At 41.4% G+C, this 10,259-nt stretch overlaps 1 protein-coding gene across 1 annotated transcript in view; it reads right to left on the reverse strand.

Annotated features, from left to right (window-relative positions):
• The window catches only part of MICU3 (mitochondrial calcium uptake family member 3), an 89,590-nt gene extending 79,534 nt beyond the window's left edge, over window positions 1-10,056 (reverse strand). Inside the window, exon 1 of the mRNA XM_072406190.1 lies at window positions 9,711-10,056. Coding sequence (XP_072262291.1) covers window positions 9,711-9,959 — 249 coding nt within the window. The 5' untranslated portion in view covers window positions 9,960-10,056. The remainder of the gene's footprint in view (window positions 1-9,710) is intronic.
• Window positions 10,057-10,259: the final 203 nt, after the last annotated feature.

The following is a 10,259-nucleotide window of genomic DNA, read 5'->3' on the forward strand; positions in this document are numbered from 1 at the left end:
AGCCAAAATGATCATTGGTGTCAAGTAAATTGACCTTAGAGGTCCAAACTGCTAACTGCTCAACCCCAGCTGAGAAACACTGCAATAAACCAATGGGATGAGGAGTTCATTGAAGAAGAGCGAAATTACTCATTTGTTTTTCATATGTTTTTAAGGCAAAATGAAAGCATTAGCACTTTTTCATACAGAGAATGTTTTTTTTATCGAATGTCTAGTGTTACTGTTCTCGGGAGAAGCTCAGGATGGCCCATATGGATCTGGCTATGACATTGTATGGCCACACAACTTCTAGTTTTCATTATCCCTACAAAACAAATGACCTGATAGCTATTGTTAGAAACAGACAAACCATTTCTTTATGTGTATTAGGTCATTATTGTCACTTGCATTGCAGTGCAAATAAGAGTGTTGATTAGATTTACATAAGTAGTAAGTGGGCTACTGGAAGCTACTGAAATACTGGGATTTACACTGAATAGTGTGACTAAACATCCAGATTAACACCACAGCACAGTTACTGCCTGCATGAAACCCAACACTCATTTATTGAATCCTAATTAAATACATTGCTTGTCCAGCTTTTGGTAAATAGCTACAAATGTGATCTTTCTTTTAGATTAGGATTATGCACATGTAAGATTGGCTTAAACGAGCACACCCTCTTAGGTGAATTGATGCTTAAATAGGGATTCACACTTGTGTGCCTGTTGACTGTTTTTGTGTACGCAGACAACTTGTTTTTTTGTACACAACAACACAACTGTGTTTGTATTGCTTGACTAGCAGTAAAATAGGGTTGTTTACAAGTTGGGGTTTCATTATAAATGAATAAGAGTTCACCGCCTGAAGCCTATAGTCTGTGTTGAAACAAAATAAATTGTGTGAGCCTGCGTATCTTGTTAATATGACCTGTATAAGGACATTATGCAATACTGCATTGGGGCTCGTCCAATGCATAAAACTGACGTCTATAACAGCGGTCGCCAACCAGTGGTCCGTTAGAAAATTTTGGTGGTCCAGAGAAAAATTTGGACATTATTTGCAATTTTATGTTTTATTAATATAAAAACAAAAATAATATTCTAATAAATTCTTATATTTTGAATGACAATTTTTGCCTTTATATTGCACTTAATTCACAAACTGTATTAGAGATGGAAAAACAAGGGAGGAGCAGCGTGACGTCCGTGTAGTCTTAAGTTGTATGAGACAACTGTGACCGAGCCGTACGCTTCAGTATTGTTTCCATCATTACAACAGTCACACCGCTCCACCAATACCGATTCCCATCCAATTGTTTTATTTTATTTGTTTATTTCTCAGATGCTCTTTTAGGTAAGTATGACTTTAACTGTGCATTTTTCTTTAACTGTTATATGTAATGGCATCAAATAGTTTGAATTTGGTAACTATCATTTCTTGTTTGGTCTTAGATTGGAATAAAATAAACCCATTATGAGGAAAAAAAGCAAACACAAATATTTTGCATTTCTTTAGTAATACCAAAGATAATGCAACTAATGATAATAGTAACAATAGTAATACTTCATTTAACTGTGAGCTGATCAATGAATCAGAGCCTCCACAGTCCTTGTCAGGCACCATTAGAAAGATCATTATTTTTCAAATGTATTTATCTTTTTAAAAATTATGATTTATTGGTTTTAAAGTTATGATTTTAGTGGTCCGTGAGGTGACTGCTGCTCTATAAGGCCCAATACGTAGGAACCATAGACATTACTTAGAAATACATGCTGCTTTTCTCACTATGGCCCTGATTTATTAAAGCACTCCAAGACTGGAGAAGATACACTTTCATCAGTGAACCTGGGCGATTCAGCAAACATGGAATGGTCCAGGACTGAAAACATTTGCTAACTTTTAAGAAATCCATTTCAGGTTTGCTGTATCACTCAGATGAAGGTGTGTCTTCTCCAGTCTTGGAGAGCCTTAATAAATCTGGCCCTATATGTGCTAAGTGCTGTGTGTTGCTACACTGCACGCACTTCTGTCCATTTCTCTGCACTGTTTTTTGGGGTCAATGTCACAACTGACAGCTCTGTTGCTATGAATTGCAATACAATGCACTGTGGCAGAGGATAGGTTGGCACAGATGTATGAATCACCCCTTTAGAATGTCAGATATCCTCCTAGATTAGATGGAAGATACAAATATACAAAGACCAAAGAGAAGTGCTGCATATTCACAGTTCTAGTATTAGAGCTTCTATTGTCCCAAACTGGGCATTTGGCACCTAGGCTGCTGCCCATGTTTGCCCACCTTGTTTTAAACCAGGATGCTCACAGCTGAGATAAAAAAAACTGGAGATATAAAATGCCCAGCAGATAATGAAGCTGATCTGTTAAAGCAGTTGGGATTGTTCTCTCTACTGTCCAGTCTTGTGAAAGGCAATTTTTTTGTGCACATGACTGGAATATTGAAGTGATTATTCACTATTTTTGAGCATTCTCAATTCCTTTAGTAAATCGGACTAAATTTGTAAAGAATTTGTGCACTTCCATAATGTACAAGGCCCTGCGTGACAGATCCTGTATACTAAGGCTACGTACACACGTGAGATGATTCTCGTCCCATAATTGCCTATGGAAAATTTGACATGTGTACAGCACTCTTCGTTCATGGATCGTAATGGAAGTGAAGAGGAGAGAGTGCAGCAGGGTGCCGCTCCATTGATCTCCCCCCTCCCCTCTCCATAAGGCAGAACGGCGCCGTATATACAGAACTCGTTCAGTCTTTTGACGTTGGAAAGGATTGTGAAAGATCCTGCCTACACAGGCTCAATTATTATTGTTATCTTTCATGATCGTTTTCAGTGATAGCACCGTTCAGCTCGATAGAGAGAGGGAGAACGAGTGAGTGGCACCCCCGCTGCGTTTTCCTCCCTTCACTTCTATTGCAGTCTTCCTTTACATGTGGACACCCGCTGTACAAATGTCAGATTATCCCCCAAGACGAGCCTGACAGCTTGTATTGTGCGAGAATCGTCTGCTAAGTGTACATTGCCTATGTGGTCTATTTAAAAAGCAGCAAATCGGACATTCACTAAACTATTCCCTGGTGGAGAGTCTTCCAGGTCCACGTGTTTCAATGGCAGTAATTGGTTCTCCACTAGGATATGTTTTGGTGAACATAAAATTCACTGCTTTAAAATAGTCACGGGACACCACCATCTAGTTTTTCTCTTGCTTCTTGCTATCTTCAATCATCCTGATTTGGCCCATGGGAGTTCATTCAATCCTTGCAACCACAGGGGAATCCAGGATGTGTTTGGTATTCTGGCAACCAATGCTGAGCTGCACAGCGATTTTGACAGCACAAGCAAGTGATCAGGCAGGTAAGAATGCTTGTTACAGAAGACACATCGCCTGTCTTTTGCTGTAATAACGCCCAGCCTGATCCCACATTTGTAGCTGCACTTTAAAGCACTTTAAAGCAAAAAAAAGGAACAAATTAAATTCCTTCAAATGGGAAGTTTTAGCAATTCTGACTTTGTCTTAGATTCCAAAGCTGGGATGGTTGCCAATATATTTAACTTCCCACTACAACATCAAGCTAAGTATGGAAATCCCAGTTGGTTTATGGGAGCTGACCTTTTTTCAGACAGATAAAGAATGCAGAAGAGAAGCAGAAATCACAGTGATCCTATTTTTCACATTTTGACTGCTAGGCTGAACAAACTATGACTCTTTGGAAATTCTGAAAGTTCTTTAAAAAATAAAAAACTCACATAGAACCGAATGGACGTTGTCCTCCAGTTTCTATTTTCTGATGTTAAGTTACACATTCAGAATTTAATTCAAAGCAGTATTCAGAGCCCACTCATCCCAGCACATTACACAGCCTCTCTTGGTATAATCAGCAGGGGACCGGTGTCACTTTGACAGTTGGTGCTCCTGATACACATGAGGTTCTCATGTTGACATCAAAGCCCCACTGATTACATTGAATAACTAATTCTGCCTTCCCAATCTGCAGGGCTGAGTTGTGAATTTTACAGCCGTGAAAAGTAGGTGATGTCTAGGAAATTACAGAGCCACAAAAGATTCATGCAACAGATGACCTTCCCTATTCACCTCAACCACAGCACCAGAAGCAGAAGTCTCCCCTACATCTACATGTATGGCCAGCATCAGAAATCCCACGAACACTAAGGCAGAATTCATATTGTTGCATTTCATTAATCAGGGAATTGATGCATGTAATGCTGTATTTACATGGGCTACCTAAAGCCCCCAAAAAGGTGCATGCCTTAAATTTAATGGCACAACAATGCTTGGTAGTGCCTTCAGTAGGCTCTGGTGCACTGCAGTGCAGGCATTGTAGCATGCCATTCAGTAAACAATGGGCTGCAGTGCACCAATGCTCACAGAGCTTTCCTGCAATAAAACAGTGTAAATCCAGGATATGGAGCATATTTTTAAAGTGGTGTGTGTGTGGCATTTATCCAATATTCACTATACCAGAAAGGTCTGAAGTCTATTCTGTATAAAAAAAAATAATCCTAAATAATGTTTTACATTCAGGCCAAAGTTTCAATTTACTGCCTCGTCGGCATTTGCATATTGGTTATATAGAGGACCAAGTCAAGGCGACCAAGCCTAAAGTTAGACTGCTTAGTCTGTAATCTTGTCCGAGCAATGAGTTCATGTTGCCAATTGCTACCAATTGGTTTCCATTTATCAATCAAAAAGTCTCCTTTTATCGTTCTCTTTTTTTAATTAAACACTTTTAATTTGCTTTAAAGACTAAATGTGATATAAGTCCCCTCTGCTGCATGACAGAATGTTAACCTTTAGCCCTGCCACTGTGGAAATACCAGAATTATTCATGGTGTGCTACATGATCCAGGGGTTCTACCTTGGCTACCTTTACAAGTGCAAAATTCGAGGTCAGCTATCTGGTTACAAAGGCTTGTATAGGAAGTGAACAAGTGAACTACACAGCTAGAAATCTGGAAGAGAAGATTGTAAAGTCAATGTCTACTATTTAATCAGGAGTCTGTTTATAAATATTTTTTTCAAGATTCATCTGATTTTACCCAATATGTACACACATTTCACACTGGATTTAAATAGGAAAATGTAGGAAATATCAGTAAAAATTATTTCACACAGTGTGAAACATTTTGGGTCCACATTGATTAAGAACATTAATAAATAGACCACTTAGTTTTTCTATAATATTAAACATTGGTTAACGTATTTTCATCACCATATTTATTACTGGATAATACTCAGGTGCAAAGTACTCAACTCTCTCTCTATATATATGTATATATTATATATTAAAGTACAAATCCTTGTACAAAAAAGCATTGCTATGCTCTTGCAACATTGACATACCACAGATGTAGCTAACAGAAGGCTGCTATCACTGAAAGAAGAAGTACAGCCAAGTTAAGCAACAACTTGGTCAAATATCGCACACTCAGCAGCAGGCCTCTGAGTGTCAAACCTGTGCTAGCAATGAATCAAGTCTGCCAACAGAACAAAGCTGTATGCCATATTTTAAAGTAAAAGTATACATATAGCAGACGTGTAACTACAAATGATAGGACCCAATAACAAAAATATAAAAAGCCCATAAAAAATGATTGACTCCATGCAACTATCTGTACATTAAGAACCCCGCAGACCCCCTGAGAACATCCTTGTAGCCCTCCATGGAGAAATCCATAAAGGCCATATCATCTTTACTCCCAGCCAAGCCGATACAAAAATATTCACAAGTGTCTGCAGTGCAGTGGGTATGGCACGTTGGTATGGGACTTTGCTGGCAGAACAAAGAACAGAAAGAAAGAAAACTGGAGATGGAAGATCATAAGGAAGACATACTGCAACACTTACTAAGACCTCTGCAAAAAACTACCTGAATTTGTGGCCAGGCTATGGACATTTAGGTATTCATATCATATTTTTAACCAGTAGTAAACACGGTTTAATGTTCTTCCCAGCCCCTTTTAGCCGGCTGAAAAAAATTCTGGGGAGAACACTGGGTTTAAAACAAACCCTCACTGACCTTTGTAGTTGTTGGTACTCTGGAGTAATTTTCCCTCAACAGAAACACCAAAGACATTACATTTTCTCTTTTCAAGCTAAAAACAATTCATCGAGTACAAAGAATACTGACTTTGCAGAATTAAAGTGCTCTTGTTAATTCCCGCAGGCCTAACAAATCAAATTCCATATTTATTGTGTAAACTACTACTCCCATCAATCCCTCATGTAATGAAGATGAACTCGTGGTAAAAACGTGTTTGTGGTCCAGTCTGCCTGACTCTCATGGCTTCCTTTATAGATAGAATGGAGAAAAAGCAAACACAAATACACAGAATTATTTGCAGGATGACCAGGTAAAAAAAAAGGAAAGAAAGCCTAAAAAAGAAAATGAATGTATCCATCACAACTAAGCACCGAGAAGCTACAATATGTCCCATTTCTGTTTAGATACACCTGGCTTTGGACCCTAAAACACACTTCACATGTATTGAGAGAAGAGGGTGAGGTCTGGATGTAACTGGGGAACCAGCTATTCTCAGAGTGACATATTGGAGGAACATTTCTGTGATACAAAGTCTACTGGTACATACTGCCTGTCACAATGTCTTCCTTGGAAAATATATCATCTGTGTCAGTCTGGTTAGGAAACCGGGTCCAGTCATGGTATTTTCAGCACTCTGCAAACCCAGTGGCTTCTATCCTCTTAACTTAAGTGGAATTAAAGTTCTACTTTTAAAAATCTCTGATTAAACGGGTCTGATTAAACCCCAGCCACTTTTCAGCAACCATCCGGCTGTTTTTGGATAGTTACTGATGAGTTGGGTCACAATTCAGGGGATTCCACCCGCCAACAATTTCTTCCTACCCAGCTTAAAAAAAATTCTGGGTTAAGCACTGTTGCAGAAACCAACAGGTAGTGTCCCTTAGAGTGGCTGGCACCTTGGCAGAAGAAAAGAACCAGAGTCCGCACTTGTGGCAGCTCATGGCATGAATGTCGCCCCTATTCATTCCCTCATGGAGCTGCCACAGGGAGACGCTATATGTAGAGTTGCTTCAAGCAGCAAAGTTTCCTGGTATGGGGAAGTAGTAAATGCACCACCAGTGTAAATTAGCCCTAATTTGATGGCCTTTTAAAGCATGGCCTACACATGATTTAGGGTACAAGTTACATGATATTTCATGAACGTGCACAAATGTAAGGTTAACATGTGTGGTATGTACTCTGTACAACCTCCTCTTCAATACTTTACATTATATCATGTTTGTGTGCACTAATGTGTATGTAAAAACAATTTTTAGCTACAAATGTGGACAAATATCAGGTGCCAAATGTCAAATCATACAATAAATCAGGTAAATGGAAGATTTACACATTGTCATTACTAGGGCAGTGATGGCTTCTCTGAAGTATCTTTGTTGCATGGCTCCAGCTATGACCTAGGAAGTTCATATATTCGATTAAAGCAGCAGTCTCCAATGTTTTTTTTTGCACCAGCACACGAGTTTCATGGGACTTTTTTCTATAGGGGAGGGAAGGAATGTTCGTCCTCCTTGGCTTAGGGCAGGAAGGATCTGTGACCTCTGCTGTCATTTCATTCTGCAAATCATGCTAGCCAGCTTACGTGACTTACTGACAAGGACAGATCCAGCCTAGTTCAGCACCGCCCATGGCCCCATACCAATCTATGGCCAATGATTGTGGTCCTCAGGAAAAACATGGCTCTCTACCTAGATGGTACACATTAGTATTTGGTCTGAAAAGGCAGAGACAGATCTAGTGTCTTCCAGGGTAAATGTATATGTCACCTACACAAAGCATGCAACATTATAAAGCAGAATTAAGCAACATGTTGTAAATGTAACTCTTGATACAATTTTATGCTGAGACAACATATCTCATTGGGAGCCATGGGGGATCATTGCTGGTGACAGCAGGGTGCTGTACATAGCCTCCTGAAATACATCACAGCACCCACCCTGCCTCCAAGCCATGGCCAGACTTGACAAGTGGATTACAGCCGGGAAAGTGGGGGTTTCTAGGAATGTTTTATTTACTTGCAGATCACCATGGGTGTCACCCACATGTGACCCCGAGACTCCACCACTGAAAGAACTAAAATAAAAGAGGTAGAGCCAGGGATAGTGACACTGGAGAGGAAAGGGCTACAGCGTGCTAGAAGTCTCCATCTACAGAATCAGAGTAGTCAATATCATGATGATGGTGGTCAGTGATGTAGGTCACTGATTGAGGTGGCCAATGGTGGTGTGAGAAGTGATGGTCAGTGGTAGTGAGTGGTGCAGAAAGTGATGGTCAATGGTATACGTCAATAATGGTGGTGGTGTGGGAAATGATGGTGGCCAGAGCTTGTGGTGATAGTCAGTGATATATATCTATGATGATGGTGGACAGTGGTGGCGTATATCTATGATGGTGGTGATAAGTGATGCTCAGTGGTGGTGAGTGGTGTAGGTCTATGATGGTGATGGTCAGTGACAGTGTATATATCTATGATGGTGGTGGTGAGTGATGTAGGCCTATGATAGTGGTGGGTGATGGTCAGTGGTGTATATTTATGATGGTGGTGGTGATGGTCAGTGGTGGTGTATATCCATGATGGAAGTGGTGAGTGGTGTAGGTCTATGATGGTGCTAATGAGTGGTGGTGATTGTCAGTGGTGAAGAGTGGTGTATATCCGTGATGGTGGTGGTGAGTGGTGTATATTTGTGATGGTGGTGGTGAGTTGTGTATATTTATGATGGCGGTAGTGAGTGGTGTATATTTATGATGGTGGTGGTGGTCAGTGATGGTGTATATCTATGATGGTGGCGCAGAGTGGTGTATATCTATGATCTTGATGGTCAGTGGTGATGTATATCTATGATGGTGATGGTCAGTGGTGGTATAAATCTATGATGGTGGTGGTCAGTGGTGGTGTATATCTATGATAGTGGTGATGAGTGGTGTATATCTATGATGGTGATGGTCAGTGGCGGTGTATATCTATGATAGTGGTGGTCAGTGGTGGTGTATATCTATGATAGTGGTGATGAGTGGTGTATATCCATGATGGTGGTGATCAGTGGTGGTGTATATCTATGATGGTGATGGTCAGTGGTGGTGTATATCTATGATAGTGATGGTCAGTGGTGGTGTATATCTATGATGGTGATGGTCAGTGGTGGTGAGTGGTGTATATCTATGATGGTGGTCAGTGGTGGTGTATATGTAAGATAATGATGGTCAGTTGTGGTGTATATCTCTGATTATGGTGGTCAGTGATGGTGAATATCTATGTTAGTGGTGGTGAGTGGTGTATATCTATGATGATGGTGGTCAGTGATGGTGTATATCTAAGGGATTTCTTCTCATTTCCTGTCTGGAACAGGAAGTGAAATATTTCCAATGGTTTATGTTTGTCATACTTTATGATAGGCACATGCGATGGTACCCCTGCATTGCTCTATACACAGCTGTCAAATGATAACATCACAATTTGTATTACAGGTAATGTCAGAATCTCCATGGCGATCACTGAGAAGATGATGAGATAAATATTACCCCAGCAGGGGCAGATAGGGCAGTGATGGGGTGACAGGTGGAGGCTCAGCATCGGCAGCTTTGATCAGGGTCACCCCCACTATTACCCCAGGCTGGGGGCACTACAAGGACACCGGGTGACTCCTCTTACCGTTTCCTTGGCGGCACTGACCGGCACCAGGATCCCCCTCCGAGCCCAGGAGCCCTGCTCCTCCGTCTGTACCATGTCGCGATAGTGTCGCTCTCCCCAGTGCTGAAGGCGCCGGTCCCGATAGGCGACATAACACACCATCGCCAGGCCTGCCCCGGCCGCCCCGGAGACTAACAACAAGGCGGGGGAACCCCCGGGGGAGACGAGCCGGGAACGGATAGATCGAAGGAGGCTGCGGAGGGCAGCCATGACCGGAGAGATGCGGAGACCGAGGAGGGAGGGGGAGAGAGGCGGAGGAAAGATCGCGAGAAGAAAGCAAGAGGCCCTGTCACCGCTCCTGGGACACCGTGCTACAGCACCGATATCATGTCATGTATGTCAGTGTCACAGGGTCCTGTATGTCAGTGTCACAGGGTCCTGTATGTCAGTGTCACAGGCTCCTGTATGTCAGTGTCACAGGTCCGTTATGTCAGTGTCACAGGGTCCTGTATGTCACTGTCACAGGCCCTGTATGTCACTGTCACAGGGCTCCTGTATGTCAGTGTCACA

The sequence above is a fragment of the Pyxicephalus adspersus genome, chromosome 3 (assembly GCF_032062135.1).
Source record: "Pyxicephalus adspersus chromosome 3, UCB_Pads_2.0, whole genome shotgun sequence".
Lineage (NCBI taxonomy): Eukaryota > Metazoa > Chordata > Amphibia > Anura > Pyxicephalidae > Pyxicephalus > Pyxicephalus adspersus.